We start from the raw sequence: 20,978 nt of genomic DNA, 5'->3' as shown, positions 1-20,978 counted from the left end.
TCGCCTAGCCATGTCCAGCAATATTGTTGTACTAGTTAGTTTCTCAGGTTCCCTTGACATTTTTTTCTTTTACAGTAATCCACACAAAAACATTTATCATAATGAGAAAGAGACTTCCTAGTAAATAAGTCATGTTTGGCCAAGATTTTCAAAAGTAATTAGTAATAGGGAGCCTCATATTTTGATAACCCAAATTGAGACCTCATGAAGGAGCCTGATTTTCAGAAAGTGCTGAGCACCAGATCTCTGAAAATTGGGCTCTTTTAAGGTGTCTCAAGTTTAGCATCCAGAATCACTAGTCACTTTTCAAAATTTTGACCACAATTCTCAGTCTGTTTGGACACAGGTATCAGATTCTAAGCTCCTGTTAGACCTGGTCTGATTATTCCTTGCAAATAATAATTGTTAATGTAGCCCTTTCTGCTACCTTCTCTACACCTTTCATTATTTTGTATACTTTTATCACATTTCCTTTTATTTATCTCCCCTGTGTGGTAAACAATCCCAATCTTTCCAATATCTCTTCATATGAGAGTTTTTATGTGTTCCTAATCTTGACACTATAAATGAAACTGTTTAAGCAGGCAAATAAGACATATTTTCAAATGAATTTCAGGATAAAATATGTGAAACTTCAGGCATTGACCAACCTTTGTAGGACTATCTGGTGGTCATCTAAACACTCTCAAATAACAACTACTATATCTCCATAAATAGCAGTAAAGGGAAGTTGGCCAGTTTTTTCATTACTGGACTTGCTCTCGTTCACATACGCTGGCATTCTCCTGCTGGCCTCTTCACCCAAGTGTGTTGAGTGAAGAAAGCTTCTTCTATTCTTTTTAAAACTGTGTGTAAACATCAGCAAATGGCTGAAGAATGGGCTGTGTCTTAAGTAGTTCTTTTTCATGGTGTTCTGTTGAAGTAAATGGGTAGACATGGCATTTTCTATGTTTAACTATTACAACTAACACACAGAATATGCAGTACAAATAAAATGTAAAAACAATTGCGCTTAAGGCAGCATACCTAATAATTTCCATAAGCCCGCTATTTCTTGCCAGACTAAATGTGCTGGTTTTGGACTATGATAGAAATCTTTTATTAGTTATCTTCTGTGAGTTGTAATTCATTTTTGAACAGCAACTAAATATATTTAAATGTGAGGATTTCTAAATATATTTTATTTTAGTCTAGTGGCTTGTCTTGACGAATTTATGATGGCTTAATGTGTAAAGGATGTAATGTGTCCGTTCATTTACACAGTAAAGTAGTCTTGTCCCTACATGTTGCCACTTTTTCTCCCATTTAAGTAGTGCTCATAATGTTTTGTAGCACTCTCTTCTCTGTTTTCTTAGCAGTGTGCAGTCATACTATGTTAATCCATGTTTGGTTTATCTAAATGTCTTACTGCCCAAAAGGTTTAAATGGTTATAAGCTACATGGTACATATATGTGCTATTCACTGGATGATATTGAAGTATTTGGTTGGTTGGTTGGTTTGTTTGTTTGTTTGTTTGTTTGTTTGTTTGTTTGTTTGTTTGTTTAGCAGGGAAAAAATGGTGCTTTCAAATTGATTCAGCCTAACCATTTATCAGATTACTATTTATTAAAATGTTTAAAAAGTAATCAGCATATGAGTTACCCATTAGTAACCCCTGTAGTATTTAATGGAAATGATATTTTATAAATCCATGTTCAAGTTCTACAACATAAAAGTATACTACTTATTCATTTGCACTGTCCTCCAAAAATTGTAATGGATTTGTAGTTCAAAAATGGTACAGATGAAAGAAGAAAAAGGCCTCAGTCATTATTAAATAGCAGCAGTTGAAATAATAATTTGATGCATGAGATTAACCAAAAGATGTAAGCTATTTTTGGGGGGGAGGGTGGTAGGGGGAGGGAAGAGAGAGTCATCCAAATCCTGGCTTGTTGGACAAAATCATTGAACTTTTTGCTACAGCCTTTATTCAGTCTCGTTCAGGAGATATTACAGTGCACTGCAGAACCAAAACTTAAAGTCAATGGGAATTGCCTGTATGTTTCTGAGGGTGGAATTTGGGCCTTAACTGTTCCAATCTTGGTATCGTGATCATTCCTAATCACTGAGGAGGGATCTGGTAGATGTCAAGTGAAGAGAAGAATAGAACATGCATCCTTCACCACTCAAGCCAAACAATGAAAGAAGAATATGGTGATGTGAGAGAATTCTCCTTGATTCCTAGGGGGAAATAAAACAGGAATTTTATTTAAAAAATAAAGAAACTAGAAAAACATTACCAAAAATTCTCATCACAGATTGTCCACTAATGAAATATGGTATTACAAGGCTGTTATGTTAGTTTTTCTTGTTGCATCTTTCCATCACTTACTCTGCATTTTGAATGTATGTGATGCTTGCAGCACTAAAGAGTCTTAAAATAAGACTTTTTTCCAGAGTCATTATTGTATCTATAAGATAAAAAGGTATAGCCATAATTATGTGTTACAAAGAATACATTCTGCTAGATAGTTAACCAGGTGAGGTTAAACAAAATAAGATGAATTCTGGGCTTTTTAGAATACTGACAGTCTTCATTTTAAGCTACAACCTAAAGTGCTTTATCCTGAGATTAGGTATTGTGGCAGAAGCTAAAACTGCCTTTTTCTCTTAACTGTGCCAGAATACAACCTCCTTTTCTTTTTGCGCTAACAAGACTGCTTTACCACCACAGCCCACTCTAAGTAATTAAATCAATCCTTTGTACTTACCGTATTCTCCTCTAGTGACGGTACTAGATCTGATTATATGCTTCATGCATATTCAAAGTACGGCACTGACAGCTCTTTAATGAGCTCTTACTTAATCAGTATGAACAATGTTCATCTTGTTCTTTTTTTCCTCATACATTAGAGCTAGGAACAGTTGGGGAAAAAATGAAACATCCAGCATTCATTTGAAAAATATATTGTACTTTGAAAAGTGTCTAAGCTGGGGAAGTTGCATTCTGCCCTTTAAAAGTCTGATGGACAAATTGGATTACTAGTATTGGATTAAATAACAAATGGTTAGAGGAGAAATGAGAAAAGCTCGCTGTGATCACAGGCTTTAATATTTTTTGTTACTTATAAAGCTGAAGGGGTCTTTAACCAGTTATTAAAGTCAGGATTAATTTGTAATGGTCCAACTTACTAGCATTAAAAGGGTTTGAATTTTTTTTCTTAAAAAAAATTAAAACAATGGTGTAATGCATGTATTATAGAAAAAAAACAATTTTAAGTTGAAGATCTGTGGGCTATTTATAGATTTCCATCGTCTTGTACTGGCTCAGATAAAGGGTTTGCACACACAGTATCGATTTGTTCTCGGACATGTTTTTCACTTCATTTAAATAATCTGTGTTGTATTGTTTCTCCAGAGAGCAAAGCGGATATTTTCACATTTTGAATTTTTAAACATTTGTACTTGAATGATTTCAATAATCATTTAAACTTGGAAAATAAACACATAGCAGTTGAACAGTTTTACTAAGTGGAAGTGTGAAATTAGTTGTGGTTGAGGAAAATCCCTGTTTTTGTTTTTATTTAGAAATAGTAAGTATAAATTTAACTTTCAAATATCATTGTTGCATCAGCATTTCAGCATTCAATTTTCTCCACTGAAGAAAATAGTGTTAAATTGAGTAAACTAGCTAGTGGTACTATGTTGCTTGAGAGTAGCAATTTTAAAATTATTTATGTTGTCATGTAGTTTACCTTGCTCGTATTTAAGTTGTATGTACAAGAATTTAAAAGCTCTTGGTCAAAAAAATAAGATATCCCAATCTACTGCTATTAATATTGCACACATGTGTCATTTCACTGATCAAAAAGGCCTTCACTGGGGTACAATTGGCCTTTTTCCAAATTGCAAGCTTTTTCTCAGCTTTTTCTTTTTACTCTTTCTTCTTTTGTTGCTGCCCTGGGATTTGTGCCTATCGCAGCCGATATCACATGACCAGTGTCAGGGCATCACATGGTCCAAAAGGAATACAAAAACTGCTGCCCTAAAAGACAGATTAAAAATACTGTAAAACAGTAAAGACTTTGTTGACTCACTTTAAAAAAAACCTGGGACTACTTCATACAGTGAAACGTAAGCATAAAAATATTGAATATGTGCAATCTGTTTTCGTTAGGCTCCGAATTGACAAATACAGCTTTTCCCTAGATTTATTTGAATATATGCTGTAGTTCACTTCATTTTACTCTTAGAAGGAGAAAATCTACATTAGTAGCTGGTCTAAATTGGTGAAGCTCCATTGAATGTCTCTATGTCCCCATTTTCTGTTTGTTGAAAATGGTTTGCAGACTCATCCATTAGAGTGCTATTGTGGTGTAATGTATTTGTGATAGTATTTGTGATAGCATCTTTCATCCAAAGATCCCAGAGCCTTTTACAAACAATGAATTAATTAATCAATTAAATGTTGTCATCTGTGTAGCTAGTTATTAGAATTTTTTTACCTGCATGATAAAGGGGGAATCAAATTTCATGCTGGTGGGCACAGATTGATCGTTTGTAGGGATAAGAAAGTAATCCCCCATGCTCCTGCCCCCCATAAAAAGAAAGTCAGCTGACTCATTGCAGTTCAAGGGAAGAATATATTGAGTACAGTCTAAGTCTTGCAGCAGGAACCTCCACTAGCTGGGGCAATGCGACAATTCCTCTGATCTTTAATTTGTTATGAAAAACATCCTTATTGTCTCAAAACTCTCTGGAGGGAATTCTGAGCCGTAAAACAGTACTGTAAATGCAGTACAGCCATGGCCTCATGCCACCCTGCAGAAAAACCCAGGAGAGGAGGTTTTGAGGGAGAAAATCTCTACAAGACAAAGTTACTCCCCTTTTGTTCCCACAGACTGACACTTACCCTCTTTGCTAGGAAAAAACTGCTGGGGCATCCCACCCTAGGGATCCGTGGGGGTAGGGGACATGCCTGCAGAAGCACTAGCTCTGTCATGCCCTTCCGCCCCCAGCAAACCCTGGACCGTACCAGCCTGGCTCCAGTGCAGGAGCATTCACAAGGAACTACTTTTAAGTTACAGGGAGGTACCCAGAGAAAAAGATAATAGAACTCAGTCTGTATTACCTTTTCTGTCTAAACATCATGGAGCCATAGGGAGCCAATGTGTGTCCCCATCAACCCTCTCCCTGATTAGTCCACTCTTCTTCCTGTGTGGATTCCAGATCCATTGGGCTGCATGGGGGAAAGGCAAACAGTGTCATGGTGCCAGCTGGCCTTCCTTTCCATGCAGCAGGGGAATAGCCATGGGAAAAGGGCAGCTCCTTGCACAGATCTGGCTCCAAGCATTTTGCATATGATTTGGGAATGTTTGTAAGACAGGCCATGTTGCTGAAGAATCAGCTGTGATGCAAATGTTAACACCCAGAAATTGGGGGTTTCCTCTTAGAGCAAAAGCTCACCGCGTTTTTTGGAACATTACCAGCTTCTGATGTAAGCAAGCTTCCTCTTCACAACTAGTCCCCGTTACTGGATATTAATATAATGATACCTTCCCCTCATATATAGTATCTTTCCTCAGAGATTTTAAAGCACTTTACAGACATAATGAATTAATCCTCAACATGAGGTATGTGTTATCCTCATACTAGAAATGGGAAACTGTGAGATACAGGCCCAAGGTCACAGAGTGGCAGAGCTGGGAAAAAGACCCCCGAATTCCTGACTTTATTCTTTTACTGTAGCCACTGGGCAAAGCTTCTTCCCAAATTATGCATTTCTTAAGGTTAAAATTAATTAGATTTACATGCCGGTAACATGTATATAAAGACTTGTCTCTCCTTCCACTTAATTTTGAGAAAGATAGGGGCTGATCGGTTGCCACAAATGGAGGATATATATATATATGTGCAGATGTCATGACTCCAGTACCCTAGGCAACTGAGTCCCAATTCAATTCCTGTTAAAATCAATGGAGAGACTCCCTTTGACTTCAGTAAGGACTGAATCAGGGCCCTAGTGCGGAGAAGCTATGTCAGCTATCTGGAATAGCAGCCATAAGGGTAGGGAGGCTGGCCAACAGCCCAGCACACTGGTTTGTGGGCAGGATTTCACCTCCCCAGCTACTCTCTGCATTCCACCCACTTGGAGCCTGAATACTCTAGGTTTTTGTGGATGGAGTTAATTTCACCCATCGTAATGTTTTGTTGTTTTTCCACCTCTTTTATAATCGTATTATCTCTGGGGATGCTTTAAAAGTAGAACACTTTTTCTTCCAAATGTACTTAGTGTTGATATGATCTATGAGTATGTTAAGAGGCACTAAAATATATATGCTGAAGAATATCAGCTTTAAAAAATTGACTTGTGATAGTTCAATAGTGTTAGGCTGCCGGTCTTGAAGTCTAATCTTATGTTATTGTTCACATTTGAAAAATTACCTTTTAACGCCCATTAACATGAGAGATCTCATGTTCCAAAAACTGATACTAAAGTTTGTTGTCCAGTTTGTGAAAAGTCTCATAAATAACAAATGTGCTTATCTTATAGGAAGGAACACAGAAGAAGAAGAAGCTATGATGCAGGAATGGTTCATGTTGGTTAATAAGAAAAATGCCTTGATAAGAAGAATGAATCAGCTTTCTCTTCTGTAAGTATGGATGTCTGAGCTTGTTCTAAGAGGTTGATTTATCAGTATGTTCACTTAGAATATAGATGCTAAACTTTTTTGCTTTATTTCCATTAGACTTCAGAATGTTTCCTCAAAGATGCAAAGTATGTGTGATTTGTGTACATATCAAGTAGTTTGTTTTTCTCATATTTCAGACATGAAAATGCAAAGCATGCAATGATGCAAGATTAGTGAGAGCTGTGAAAAAATATGAAATAGCAAATGCATTTATATGTTCAAAGGCAAAAACAGTAGAATAAAATTTCTTTCTAGAAATATGAAAATATACTTGAATTGTACTTCAAATATAACATACAGATTTTATTTTCAGGGAAAACTTTAATTTAAAGTTGAGATTTGCTCTAATCAGTAATATTAGATCATTCACTAGTTTATCAATGTTGCAGTGTGGGAAAAAGCATATTAGTGAACCTCACATGAAGCAATGTTACCACAGACAATGCAGAGCAAGTTTTGTGTAATAAAGACATGTAAACCTTCTTCAGAAATGGGCAAAACTGGCACAGTTATTAGGAGCATAGAGGATGAGAGAAAGCATAAATACCATTCATTATTAGACTGACATTTGGCCTGTTGAGGTCGTCATTTCTTGTTTAGTTTTTCTCAGTTTACTGATGATTTTCTTTTTGTATGCCACCTAGTGTAGATATATGCATGCTTCCTTTATAACATAGTGAAATGAGTTGTATGTTCACAAATTTCTTTCCATGTCTGAACTTGATAGAAGATTCCACCTTAAAATATTAAGCTCTCTAATCCTGGGTCTAATTTTCAGTATTCGTTACGTCAGAATTTACATGGGATAATACTTTAAGTGTTCATACTATCTTGGTGAATTGTTTGAATCTTGAATTTGTTCTTTAGTTAGGAGAGAATATGTTATACTTAGGACATAGCACAACAGCTCTCCAAGGATGAATATTTACTAATTATGTACAATAGTACAAGAAAGGTAAACTAAATCCATAAAAACAGACGTTACAGAAAATGAAAAAAGCATCATTACTGAATATTCTACCTGAGGACGGTTTTAAGTTTGTGTATCATTTGTTTGGAGTAGCTTAAAGTTGAAGAGAAAAGTCAGTTATGAGTTCTAAAATCAATGTACGTTAAAGGTTCTTTTAAGTGTTTAATGATTTAGTAATTAACATATTGATGAACTTTTGCAACTTGCCTAGGGAAAAAGAACATGACCTAGAAAGGCGGTACGAACTGCTGAACCGAGAGTTAAGAGCAATGCTTGCTATCGAAGGTAAGCAATATTAACAAATGAAATTACTTAACAGGAAGACCAATAAGAAGGCCCACCTGAGAATGGAGTCAGCTATCCCATAATTCAAAATTATAGTGTGCAATAGATACTGTAGGTCTTTACTCATATCCATAAATTATATGCAAAGAAATTGTTTCAAGCATTGGATTCAGAAAGCAAGATCAGAAACAGGTCTTACTAAAATATATTTGAAAAAGCATTGAGGGGGGGAAAAAGCACAATGTATTTTTACATTTTATTTGTTGTTTTTGTTACAGCAAAGTAATCTTAGTTTTGATGCAATGATGTTGCTTATCATAAAGGGATGACTCACATATATGAGATTCCTTATTTCTACATTTTAAATATTTTTATAGCAATATTTCCACTGTGGAAACAAATCTCTTCAGTCTTCATGATAACATATTATACACGTGTCAAGTAAATATTTCCTCACACACAACATCAGGGTTAGTGCAATCCATTGCACATATTTTCTTCATTCTCTGTAGCTCTCTAGAGTCTAGTCACCTTACCTGAATGAAAACTCATGGAAAGATTGACATGGGGATAAGTGAAACAATTTCATACTTTCCATAATGCTTTTAAATGAATTTGTACAGTAATCCTAAGGAGGATTCATAATAAAAATAAATATCCAGATAGCTTAAACTATTGCTTACCTTATACTGTTATTTAAATATCTTAAGTGTTTTATAATGCTGCTCTACGTATACCTCTCAGTCACAAATGCTGTCTTGTAGTTCAAAGATGTTTGCTTAAAAGTTAATCCTATGGGCTCTGTAAAATGGACCTTTTGTCTAATCAATGCAAATTGATTTTGCTATTCTATATTGACCTCTTAGCCCTTTGACTGTCCATGGTAATTTCTTTCTTCACCTGATAAGGTACCTGATCCATAATAAATCAATTCTAATTAGTTTGGAGACTTCACTGGAAGCATAAGTTTGTAGGAGAAAGACATGGGTTGTAAGGTAGCTTTTTCATATCTATCAGTCTGTTACTATATTCTTGGGTAAGGCTCAGTTCACCGTATTCTTGAATAAAACCTGAGTTCAAAAATGTATACTGAGTTAACAGTTAATTAGAAATTAAATATTTAAAACAGATTAAAATCCTTTTTAACAAAAACATAAGTATTGGGCATAAATTATACAGTAATGTCCCTTAATTATTTTTATTGTGGGCACTTCAAACCTAAGATCTTTGAATGCCTTACAGAATATGACAAATCACACATATACCTTAATAAAATAAAATTTAAAATAGCAAAACATCAGACATCAAAAAGATCAGATCTACTTGTTACATTAATAATGAGTAAATATACAGGATTTTTCAAGAAAAACAATATGTTTGTTTACACTACTCTTATTATGTTTTAAAATTTTGAATTGTATTAAGATTATTGTTCTCTTAGGAACTTTTTAAAGAAGGAGCTATCCAGATATGATGATTGAGGCTATAAGTACATTACAAGATGCTGAAATATAGTTTTGAAAAATGGACTCTAGGTGTATATGAAGGTGCTTTCAAGCTTTTCATGTCTGATTTATGCTTGATTTCAAATATTAATTAAGAGATTTTAAAAATAACACAAAACGGATCTGTGTAGTAAGGTTGACTGTAGAAGAAATTAGAAAGTTAAATAGGCTAAATGAGGAGTTCAAGGCTGTATGTATCAGAGAGGCTAATGAACAGTTGGTGCCATATAAAAGATGTGAAAGGACAAATCTAACACATGTGTACAGATATTCCCACTCCAAAACATATGGACATTAAAAAATAGCAGGGTGTTTCTGTTGGCGTGTTTGTTTATTTAAAGTGATTGTTAGTAGCAATATTCTGATTCATACTGGTACTTTAAAAAACAAGTCTTTGAGAGGTGATAATTACTGTTTTGGTGAATTGCTCTAACTCTTCCACCCGTGACTCTGCGTTTAAAAATCTATCAAACAATTTACTTAGCTAGTTGATGACAGGGAAAAAAGAGACTTGCAAAAGGTAGCAGCCTGCTGATTGTAGATAAAGGCAGTTTATTGGCCATCGGCCTGCCCTGCTAGTCTGAGCAGTGTGTGGGCAGTACTGTAGTTTAGAGGTGCTGACCGTTATAGTGTTCAGTGATGTGGAGACAGTGTCCTCTTAGCCAACTGTTAAAATGGATGCATATGCAGTTGAATAGCCTTTTGGAGTGTTAAAAGCACTTCACACAGAACACATGAATGGCCAACAGTGGTAAAAAGAGGAATACTTTTTTTTTCCCATTTAGCAGCAGAGATAAGAAAGGGAGAGTAAAGTACTGGCTGCTTATAGCAACAAGCTATTCATATCATTACAAGTGAATTTGCTGCTGAAAATGCTCATCCCAAGAAGGGCCTGAAATAGTTGTAAAGAATCCTAATACGCTGAAGGAAATATCCCCTACTTGGTTTGTTTTAGCATGGGCAAATGAGAACACACGGCATGTGTTTGTCTCATGTAAACAAGGTACGCATTTCAGAGCTTGGATTTTTCTGCATCCATAGCTGAGTAGCAGGATACCTTAGACTTAAACACACTTCAGTTACCTTCCCCTTTTCCCCCCCAGATTTAATGCCTCCTTAGAAAAGATAAGTTCATTTTTGCACACCTTGGGGTAGTGTGTTCATTTTCTGCCCAAGAAATGGATCTTCTTTAGGATTTTGTACATCTTGATTTATTCTTGGCTTATAGTTTGAAGTGGGTGCTCTTCTAAAAGGATTTATGCATAGGTTCACTATTTTTGTAGTTATGGTTTATATGATAAGCTTTTTATATTTAAAATCAATATGTAATCCTGTGGAGGAGCTTATCCCCTAAAACCCCATTTGTAAATCTATTTTAGCTTTGTTACACAGCACAGCCACAGGGTTCCATAGATTGATTAGGTTCAGCAGTAGAATCCTATCAAATGGCCTGCTCTGATGATGATGCAAACTCTTTCAGGGTTGCTAGTTGACTGGAACTAAAGATAAGACTTGACTGCAGTCCCCCAATGTGCTCTTTACAAAACTAGTGTTAATTTTCATCAAAGTGCTAGGCTTATTTATTATAGTGGCCAGGTTGAAGGTTTTACTAGAAGAACTTTAGACCATTTTTATTACAGTGTTTCTATTGGAATAATCTGCCTGTTTTCTCAAAATAATTATCAGTTTAAGCAACTAAAATGAAGACAATATAAACTCCATGCAGATGAATAATTAAAAACATTTGGATTTCATTCTGAATTTAACAAACTATGTAATTTGAAACTGCACATTGCAAGAGACTGCATGGGCTCTTTGGCTTTCAACACTTTTAGCTGATATACAGCATCAGAGCTTTCTCCTATTTTTATCCAGAGTATAGCTTTTATAACAGTATTATTCTGGAATCTTCACATTAATCACAGTCTATATTATAGTTTCCGAAAGCTGTAGTCAGTGCTGGTAACTATATATAACAGGTGTGCTAGATAATCCTGTCTTAAAATTTACAACAGGTAGAAGGAAATGCATCCGATGAAGTGAGCTGTAGCTCACGAAAGCTTATGCTCTAATAAATTTGTTAGTCTCTAAGGTGCCACAAGTACTCCTTTTCTTTTTGCGAATACAGACTAACACGGCTGCTACTCTGAAACTTGCATGCTGTTGCTTTTTAAATATATTGACATTTGTGTTCTCTCTGAAACTGTTTTTGCTGGGGGTGGTATGTTCAGTCGGATATTTTACTGTGTGTAAAACAAGCTCCTAGTTTAATATTATATAAAATAAATATTGACCAAATACTCTGTCAAAAAACTCCTCCCTTCCTAACAAACTGATATTTATTTGTCTGCACTTCTAAGAGGGAAATTAAGGTTTTTTCCTTTCCAAAGAAATGTATACAAGTTAATTAAGCTAACTCAACAAAGCAATTGTGTACTTATGCTAATGAATCTTTGCATGGCATCCTCACAAACAGCACTACTATCTACTGTAACAACAGCAACAACAAAAATCAGTTTCATTCTAGGTATGAGTGTCTCGTAAAACATTATTTACCATACACTGCTGTGAGCTGTGTCTACTATATCAATATCTATAGATAGGAACGTTACAGAGGAAAAAGTAGTTCATACCAAACCTCCAGTTCTAATATAATTCTAAAATATTTTGGCTTCTCTCTGCACACATAAGATGTTACAGAAAATTGCTTCTAACATTCAGAAAAATAAGAATGTTTTAAAAAACTAAAACTGCAAAGTATTAAATAGCTCAAACACATGTAGAACTGGTACTTTTCAGATCCTTCCTTAATTTATCTGGATCTTCAGGTGCCAAAATATTAGAGAAACCTTGAGATCAGCAAGATTGTAGTGAGAAGCACAGGTAATTTGGCTAGAAGTTGGACTCAGTTTGGAGGGCATGTGAACAGGCAGGGAATTTCGAACTACGTGTCGTTTTTTCCTTGTTTCTAGTCGGATCACTGACGTATGACATACACGTATGAGTCTGGTTTGTTTCAGTGAGTTGAAATCACTTAAGCTGGCACTTAATTTGTATATGCAATACCATGTGAGTTCACGAAGAGCCTGTTCTGAGTTTGAGCTGTAGCAGGCAGGATTTTTTAACAAGTTGAACTGAAGCAGCACGTCCTGTAACATGCCAGACTAGGAAAGGGCAAATATCAATGGAAATCAAGAGAGTATGTTCTACATTAGCAACTAAAAGGCAGCTTTGGGGGGCACCAAGTTTGGGCTGGGCTAAAAGTGAGGACGATAAATTACAAGACAAATTGATTTGGTTACCACCTGGAAAATTAGCTTCCATAAGTATGAGGGATAAGAAACAGCCCATTTAAAAATAGCAATGAGAACTGTCTGCAGGTCTCCTGCCATGTAAATGAGTTGGAAGGGGACATAGTGTCACTTTATCAAGTTCTTGCTCATTTATGAAACACTATTATGTACATTTGCTTATGTCAAATGTATTTATACACGTGTCTGTTTGTATTTTCTGTGTGTGCATGTCAGTATATGCACGTACACCTATGTTGGTTTATGGATACATGTCCACAGACAGAAGGCAAGAGAATGATAAAAGTGGTTACACATTCCTGGCTTTTTGCTGCTGTTCTAACCTTTATTGCATGATGATGCATCTAATTTTTAATTTGTAAATACAAAACTGAATTCCCTCTAGCACCACTTGCTTTCATAAAGCTTCTGAGCAGTTTGCTGTCTTGAATAAATTTTGCTTTGGAGGGGGGTCAGGGGGATTTGAACCAGCACATTCTTATGTGGTTTGTGAAGATTCACATGGTAACCATTGGTGTGCATTGTTAGGTTTATCTGAATAAGCACCAGCCATGTGAGTTTTAACATGATTGCCCAGGGCAATAGAGAGAGAAGAGAGAAATCCAAAAGGATTGCACACTCTCTTTCCTCTGTTTTTTGGAAAGTGCACAGAGGGGAGGACACTGCTTGAGTCGGTGGTTATAGACATTTTTAAACTGGTGTCCTGTTTCCCTCCTGCTCCTCATTTGTTCTGCTATCTCCCTCATCATCTACTTCTCCTTCTTTTCATTGTTTACTTTCCTAATGAGGGAGGCGGGGTAGACTGGTGGCTTGATTGACAGCTACAAGCCCTTACTGTCTGGCTAGAGAGCGGTTGGCTTGGACTTCAGGCATGCTCCAATCTTAAATTTGCCTTCTTTTTATGAAATGCAGATACAGTTCTGTTAAAAGAGGGACAGAGACCATGCAAGCGAAGCATATGGGGTCAAAAATGTTCCTTTGGAGTCCTCTGGATGTAAGCATGCACAAGATTAGTGCAATAGGAGAGTGATTAGACATTATCCAATCTTGTGCAACAAACTAATTTCAAAATCAGATCTGTAATTGTCATTTAGCAAAGAGCCCTGGATTTAGTCATCATGCAAACAATCAGACTGGTTACATTGCTATGGAGAGGGGTGCTATATAATATTGTCTACCAAATGTATTTTTACTTCAGAGAAAAATGCTAATTAACTGACACCTACTTTTAAAGTTATTGTGAAGCATATGGTGCCCAGTATGAGATACTTCCAACTGCTAAGATATACCAAGCAAGAAATTAGCAAAGAATAAGCTATTTGTGCGGAGATGGAGTTAGATTCTAGATTAGGAAAAGCCCTTATAATTTTTTTTTTTTGTTTCTGTGAATTTTGCCAGTTTCAGAAACAAATGTGCCCTTCCCCCACCCAATATATTCACAGAAAACAAGGCCAGAGCGAAAGATCTCTAGAATAAGATAAAACCAAACAATAAATGGGAAAAAAAGAAAATACAGATGATTCCATTTGTTTCTGGGTTTTTTTAAATTGCTATTTATAAACTGATTCCAGTCTGTCCAGGCCTTGGTTAAAAGTTCTGTGAAAGATTTAGAAATTAGGCATCTTGGAATAATATCACCAAATCTAGTACAGACATTAGTTGTTTATGTAGCAATGTATACATTTATGGGAATGAGTTACCAAATAATGCACGAAGTCAAATGCAGATCTTCAATAACTTGATATTTTTGATTTACACAAATTCACACAAATGTGAAATGTGATCCTTGCTTAAAGTTCCACACCCCTTTTGGGTCACAGAAATGAATAATCTTTTTTTTTTTTTATTGCTAAGGCCAAAGATCTGACACCCATTTATTTAAATCATGCAGAAGTTAAAGCCAAAAAGATTTTAAACCACACATTTCTGGGGGGGGTGGGGGGGAGTTGTTATTAAATGTATTTGTATATTGTTTTCAGATTGGCAAAAGACTGAAGCCCAGAAAAGGCGAGAGCAGCTTTTGCTGGATGAACTTGTTATTCTCGTTAATAAACGTGATGCCCTGGTCAGAGATTTGGACGCCCAAGAAAAACAGTAAGTTTGACGTGTTCTTTTTTAAACCCTCTAGAGACATTTTGGCTTTTCTGTGAATGGATCTGCTTTGTCTCTATCATCTGGACCGTAAAAATTTGAGAAAAGTTCAGTAACAAAGGCAGCATGTTCTCTGGTGATCAAGAGTGAAACATGAACTCGGGGGTTTGGTAATGATGATCCATTTTAAAGAAAATCAGACCATCACTAGAGCCCGATCCTCAAACTGAATGGTGCTATCACATCTAATTCTAGAGTGGTGCTCAATATCCAGATCCCTTTGGCAAATTAGCCTGCAGAGAGGCTGGGTGGTGTAAAGAAGAACTGTTTGACCTTAGATAGAAAATGGACAATAATTGTATCTTGGGGTTGTTTTTTAGGGCTGAAGAAGAAGATGAACATTTGGAAAGAACTCTTGAACAAAACAAAGGCAAGATGGCCAAGAAAGAAGAGAAATGTGTCCTTCAGTGACTGGCCTTCCTGGAGCAGATGCAATTGCATTTTGTAGTCCAGACCTTTCTTACATTTTTAAAATACTAACCCCAAGACTGAAAAAAACAATATTACACTTCAAAATTTCAAAAAAAATAAAACTTTTGCCCTTTTGTTAGGCCAGCTCTATACTGCGTTGTTTTCTGGATTTGTTATTTTTTTCCACTCAAGCAATATTATTCCAAACTAGCTTTGTACTATGATTTATTTGTGAGCTTAGTCATCATGTTGAAATTCCGTTAAATACATTTGCACAGAAACATTGTTGTGGTGGTGATATCAGAAATGTTTAAGAGAAAAAATATGTCTGTCTGGATTTCTTTAGCGGGAGGAGGAATGAATTTTGAAATAAATATGTTTTTGTTGTAATAGGATTATAGAGGAGAAAATAGAAAACTAAAATCATGCTGAATGATTTCGTCTAGCCCTGCCATATGTAATACTTAATAAGCTGTCTAAATTTTATAGTTAGATCAGACTCAATCCAGTTATTAAAATGTGCTATATTTACCAGTGTTTCTTTCAGCAGCGTTTTACATTTTATTGTATGTATAATATACATTTAAGACTGTCTGATTTGCTCAGAGACTAGTTCTTTAACATATGGTTTGAAAAGAGCCTTGTGATCTGAAGATATGATGTGAGATGGGGCTAATTGAAGTGCATCAGTTTACAGAAACATTTTGTCATTAAAGGCTATGCCATTTTTTATAATTATTTATTACATCTAGTTTTGTTCCCTTCTACATTTTGTGGGATCTCTGCATTGGCTCCAGAACGCTGTTCATATTTATTCTGTACCTATTAAAGTCTGATTTTGCCATTGTGTGCAAACCCCTCCCAGTTCATGTTCCCTTTGCTTACAGCGCTCTCATTTTTGTGAAAACTGTTTATTTATTACAAGACTGAGTCATATATAAATTTTCAATAAAAGCTGAATCTTTCTTACCGTTAACTGCTGCTGTCCTCTCTTCCCAGTGTGAAAAGTTTATTACCTCTGATTGTTTGGCGGGGAGGGAGCTGGGGAAAGGTTAGTTAATTTTTAAAATGAATTTGTAAAATATTATCTGCAAATGCAACAGCTTCGTACCTGAAACTGAACAGTCTAGCTACAAAAGATTCACCTTTAGACACAAAAATAAGAGTTTTGGGGGGAAATTAAAAAGCAATAGAAGTGATACTTATTTTTAAAACTTTCCCAGGTCTAAGCAATGTTTGTCCAAGAAGGTTCCAATTTCTCTTTCGGAGGCTGTTCCTCCTATTCCTATGGAGATTTTGCAAATCGGACCTCTGGTCACTGCTACTTTATCAAAGATTCTCATAACTAGGAACATTGCATCATTTTCTTCACCTAACGATTCCTGTGCAGTGGCATGCCTTTTACAGCTCAGTGGGCCAGATCAAAGCCCTTTGTTAACTCCGAGAGCTGCAGTTTTAAAATATCTATCTATCTATCTATCTATCTATCTATAGAGGTAGAACCAAGCCAGACCAAAAGTTCAACTTTTTATGTGGCGTATTCCTGTATTCGCCTGCTCAGCTCATTCCAGCCGCAAACAAGCCCTCTTCTGCAAGGGGACCCCTAACAAAAGGAAGTCTGTTCGACAGGTCGGAAGACCTGAAAATAATAATGCAGAAGGCTGATGCTTCAGAGTGTCAGAGAGGTTTTACAAGAAAATATAAATCATGCTTCAGTTGGAAAGGAACAGCCCCGTGGCGCACACAAGAATGCAGCAGCTCCCATCGGCGCCTGCCAAGGCCTGGGGAAAAGTTCCTGTGAAGTTTCTAGGAAGGGACCCAGTGGCTCCGCTTGCCCTTGCTGGGAGCTGGCCCTGCAATAGTCCTGTTCCTTAAGAGTCGCCAAAGACCCCCGTTTGAAAATTGCCCCGGCCAATCGCTGCCAAATCCAGCCAAGCGTGTCCAGGACGGAGCTTCCCAACTCAGGAGCTGCTCCTGCGGCTGCCGGCGCCGGTGCGGTTCCCGGACCAGAGCAGGGAGAATCCACGATAGGTTACCAAATCCACATCGTGAATAATCCGGTGAAAATGATAACGAGCGCCAGGGTAAATACTGGGGCTCTGGGCTTGGATCTGCCCGGAATGGGAATCGCTTTCCGAGCTGGTTCGTGTGCTCAATGAATTAAACCTCTTATCTCCTTCGATTAGGGGATGAAATTCGGGCCAGGATCTGTCTCCTTCTCTCTCCCCCTCGCCCTTTGACTACATCCCCCCACCACCTCCCTCTTTTTTTCTTTTTTTTTTTTTTTTTACGTTTTGTTTTCCTCCTGCTGCCTTCCGCCTTTCCAAGCCGCTCTTCGTTTGGGCAGAGACGTGTGGGCCCTTTTTGTTTTAATGTAGGTTAATGCGGTTTATTGGGTCCTAAGAGTCAGATTAGAATTTGTTAATTTGCAGCGAACATCTGTTTACCCTCGCAGCCCCTTTGGCTGTGGGGCTGGGAGCAGGAGCCTGTTCTAATGACACCAGCCCTGGCGGACTCCTGGCTGCTGTGATTAAAGAGGGAAAAATAAGTTTTGGCTGCTGACGTCTTCTTTGGCCTTTTAAAACTTTCCCATTAATTTGCTGATCGCTTTTCAGTTTGGCTTCCCTGGGCAGATTCTCTGCAATGCGCGGCTCTGGCTACTTCTAGCCAGGCAGCTCCAGGGATGGCTTATTCAGCCCCCCCTCACACACATCCCACCCGCCCGGGTGTGGGTTTGAGTTGTGGAGAAGAGGGGGTGCTGGGACTTCCCAGAGATCTGCAGGCAGCCTGGGCTCGGGGGGGGGGGGGTGATGCGTGGACACCGAGTACAGAACCAACACAATACAATGCAGGCTGCTGGCTCCGGCGTTGGCCACTAAGAACAATTGCTGGCTTGGAAGGTGGGAAACGCTCTCCCCAGAAAGAGGAGGAGGGAAATATTGTCAGTCCAGCTTGTTTTCGGTGTCTGGGCCAGCAGTGTTAAACTAGAAGGCTGGCGGTGTTCGTTAGTCGCTGGGAGTGAAAAGTAAATGTTGGGCTTCTCTCCCGAAGTATTTATAGTTTGATTTTTTTTAACTTCCTCTCTGCGGGGCCTGAGCTGCAAAGCAGCCCATCGGGAAGCCCCTCCTGAAAAGCCAGATGCAGTTCCCACCAGCCAGGCTACATGCTATGGGCTTGGGGTGGGGGTAGGGGTAAAAATGGTGACGCTAAATTCAATGAATGCCCCCAGATTGTCCTAGCACCTATAGCTCGAGAGGTACTTTGTATTTCCGACAGCAGCTCGGCATTGTCTGTCGGAAGCGCTCCAGGAACCTGCTTCGGAAGGGAACCTGCCCCAGCCAGTGTCTCAGCCAGCAGACGCCCTCCAGTCTGTCCTGTGCAGAGCATCAGGGAGACCCGGCTGCAGCCGTGTAAATGGGGAACCCTCCCGCTCCGTGGCCTGCCCCAGCACCGGGGAACGGAAGCCCCCCATCCCAGAAAATCCCCTCCCCTCCCCGTGCCCCTGTCAGCCCCGCACCTTGCCCCGAGAAAGGCTGCGGGAAGGGAAGGCAGAGCCCCGCTGCACCTTACCTGTGCGCACAAGCTAGCGCTACCCCTGGGTACAAGCAAAGGGAGTCCGAGCTGGGGGCCCTGGGGCCTGGGGCAGAATCCAGGAGCCTTCCGCCGGCGCCCCGTCCCGAACGGGGCCCTTTGGGGGCACTGCCGGCCCCGTCCAGCGCGGTCCCTGGAGGTGGCTCCTCGCGGGACAGGGCAACACCTGGCTCCCCCCCTCCGCCTCCGCCGCCGTCGCTGCTCCTTCTCCGCCAGCGCAGCGTGCGCGCCAGGCGGCAACCCCGGGTCCTCCGCGCTGCAAGCTGCGCCAAACTTTTCTCTCGCTCGCTCGCTCTCTGCCTTGTGCCCCCTGCCTCCCCTTAATCCAGGGCTTTTATGGGCTGAGCGTTCAGAAAATGCGCCTGCAATTTGGGATTAGACAACCACTCTGATTACACTCGCGCTCACAAAAAGGGGCCAGTGCTACTTGATACCTTCGCCCTTCCCGAGCCTGGGTCCCATCCTGTGGCGCTGAGCGGGGGCGCGGAGAGGGCCGGGCGGACACTCCTACGGAGCCGAGCACCCAAATGCTTCGCCTCCATCTGCCCCTGTGCATGACGAAACCCTCTGGACGAATAACCGGGAGCTGATTATTGGTGGGGGGGGGGGAAATACAGCTAATAATATTGTCTTTCTGGCAAGGGGCTGGATTGGATCTGGCGAGGCTCCCTCGGCCCGGGTAAGCGCGTTGGAGATCAGCCCTTCCTGGCTCAAAAACTGGCCCCAAACTCATTGTCTTTGCAGCGCTGGGACAAAGACTCAGGTGCCTGAGAGCAGCTTGCCCCCCTGGGCGGACAATGGCAAAGGTAGGCCCCCGGGGGGGAGGGATGTCCCCAGCCAGGCCTTCACTCTTTTTTTTTTTTTTTTTTTTTTGTGAATGGGCTGCAGCGCCTTTGTTTCGCGGAGAAGTGCCCGTGTCGCTGACTTTTGTGGACTATAGAAAGATCTTGTAAACCTCCTTTTCTTTCGTCCGCCCCCCCCCCCCCCCGCCGCCCCCCTTTGATTAGAAGTCCCCTCATCGCCCGAAAAAATGTAATTTCGTTGGGCCGGCGGTCACTGCCTTTGAACATTAGCTCGCTTTCAGCTCCAACTTCAATGAGAAGGAGTTGATTTTGAGAGATCAACAAAAGACCCGCACCAAAGCCTTATTAAAGGTCCTAAGCAGATCTCCTGGACCCTTTGAGAAGCAGTTAAGGAAACAGTGTGCATCCATGATATTCTGTTACCGTATTTTATTGGGACGCCAAAGGAAAGTGTCTCGTGGAAAGACACTTGCTTTGATGCCCGGCCGCGTTTAATTTATTTTGCTGGCAACGAGTTGATTTTTTTTTTTTTTTTGCATTTTATTATTTTTACCCCTTTTCAGCTTTCCCTTTGTGTTATTAGACATTCTCCGGGTAAACTACAAAAAGAAGGAGTAATTCTGCGGAGGGGATTAGGGCCCTTCGTTAATATTTATGAGACGGTGCAACTTAAACCTATATATGGATGGATATTTGTGTGGCCTAGAGTTTGGAGAGAAAAGACAAACTTAATGGCCACCAATGGCCATTTCTGCCACTTCCTTCGTTTTGTGAAAACAATCGGCGCGTTTCCAGTAAAGGGTTTACCCGATTTCCAGCAACGGGCCACGCTAATGTTTCAGAAAGGGGGGAGAAAAGCCATCCCAGGCCAGGACCCTTCGCAGACCCCTTTTCTCCGAGCCTAGGTCCTACCCGCTCGCAAAACGGGGAGGAAAGCGCCTTGCCAGGGGAAGACCAGCCATTCCGTCGCCGGGATTATAAATGTCCGTGCACATGTAACGAGTGTGTCAGGCAAGAGCGTACGAGAAGCGGGGGGGAGGGGTGCAAATTTTAGGAGACTGAGTGGGGGTCGCAGAGAAAAAGCCAAGCTCGGGGCGGACTGGGAGGAAATCGCTCCCCATCCCCCGGGGCCGGGTACGGGGATCTCGCCCCTTTACACCCTCAGTCCAGGGCTTCTCGCTGTCGCTCTGGCTACATGCACCGCGCAAATACAACCCGACGCGCGCACGCAGCAACTGAACGTGCAAAAGTTCGCCCGGGGCGCAGGGCCCGCCGGGGG

The 20,978-nt window shown here is 39.7% G+C and overlaps 1 protein-coding gene and 1 long non-coding RNA gene across 19 annotated transcripts in view; one reads left to right on the top strand and one right to left on the bottom strand.

The window, feature by feature from the left end:
- Positions 1-16,281, top strand: part of EHBP1 (EH domain binding protein 1) — a 320,670-nt gene extending 304,389 nt beyond the window's left edge. For all 18 annotated transcript variants that reach the window (XM_038394218.2, XM_038394219.2, XM_043512052.1 and 15 more), the window contains 4 exons: positions 6,534-6,633; positions 7,854-7,927; positions 14,723-14,837; positions 15,215-16,281. In XM_038394218.2, coding sequence (XP_038250146.1) covers positions 6,534-6,633; positions 7,854-7,927; positions 14,723-14,837; positions 15,215-15,305 — 380 coding nt within the window. In that variant the 3' untranslated portion in view covers positions 15,306-16,281. The remainder of the gene's footprint in view (positions 1-6,533; positions 6,634-7,853; positions 7,928-14,722; positions 14,838-15,214) is intronic.
- On the bottom strand, positions 1,528-19,439 carry LOC122459574. The gene is made up of 3 exons (XR_006280360.1): positions 18,876-19,439; positions 16,276-16,346; positions 1,528-2,221 (listed from the first exon to the last, which is right to left on the bottom strand). It is a non-coding gene; the product is annotated as an uncharacterized LOC122459574 (long non-coding RNA).
- Positions 19,440-20,978: the final 1,539 nt, after the last annotated feature.

This window comes from Dermochelys coriacea, chromosome 3 (genome assembly GCF_009764565.3).
Source record: "Dermochelys coriacea isolate rDerCor1 chromosome 3, rDerCor1.pri.v4, whole genome shotgun sequence".
In the NCBI taxonomy this organism is placed as follows: domain Eukaryota; kingdom Metazoa; phylum Chordata; order Testudines; family Dermochelyidae; genus Dermochelys; species Dermochelys coriacea.
Note: the sequence above shows the minus strand (reverse complement) of the source record. Positions and strands in the feature narration are given on the sequence as shown.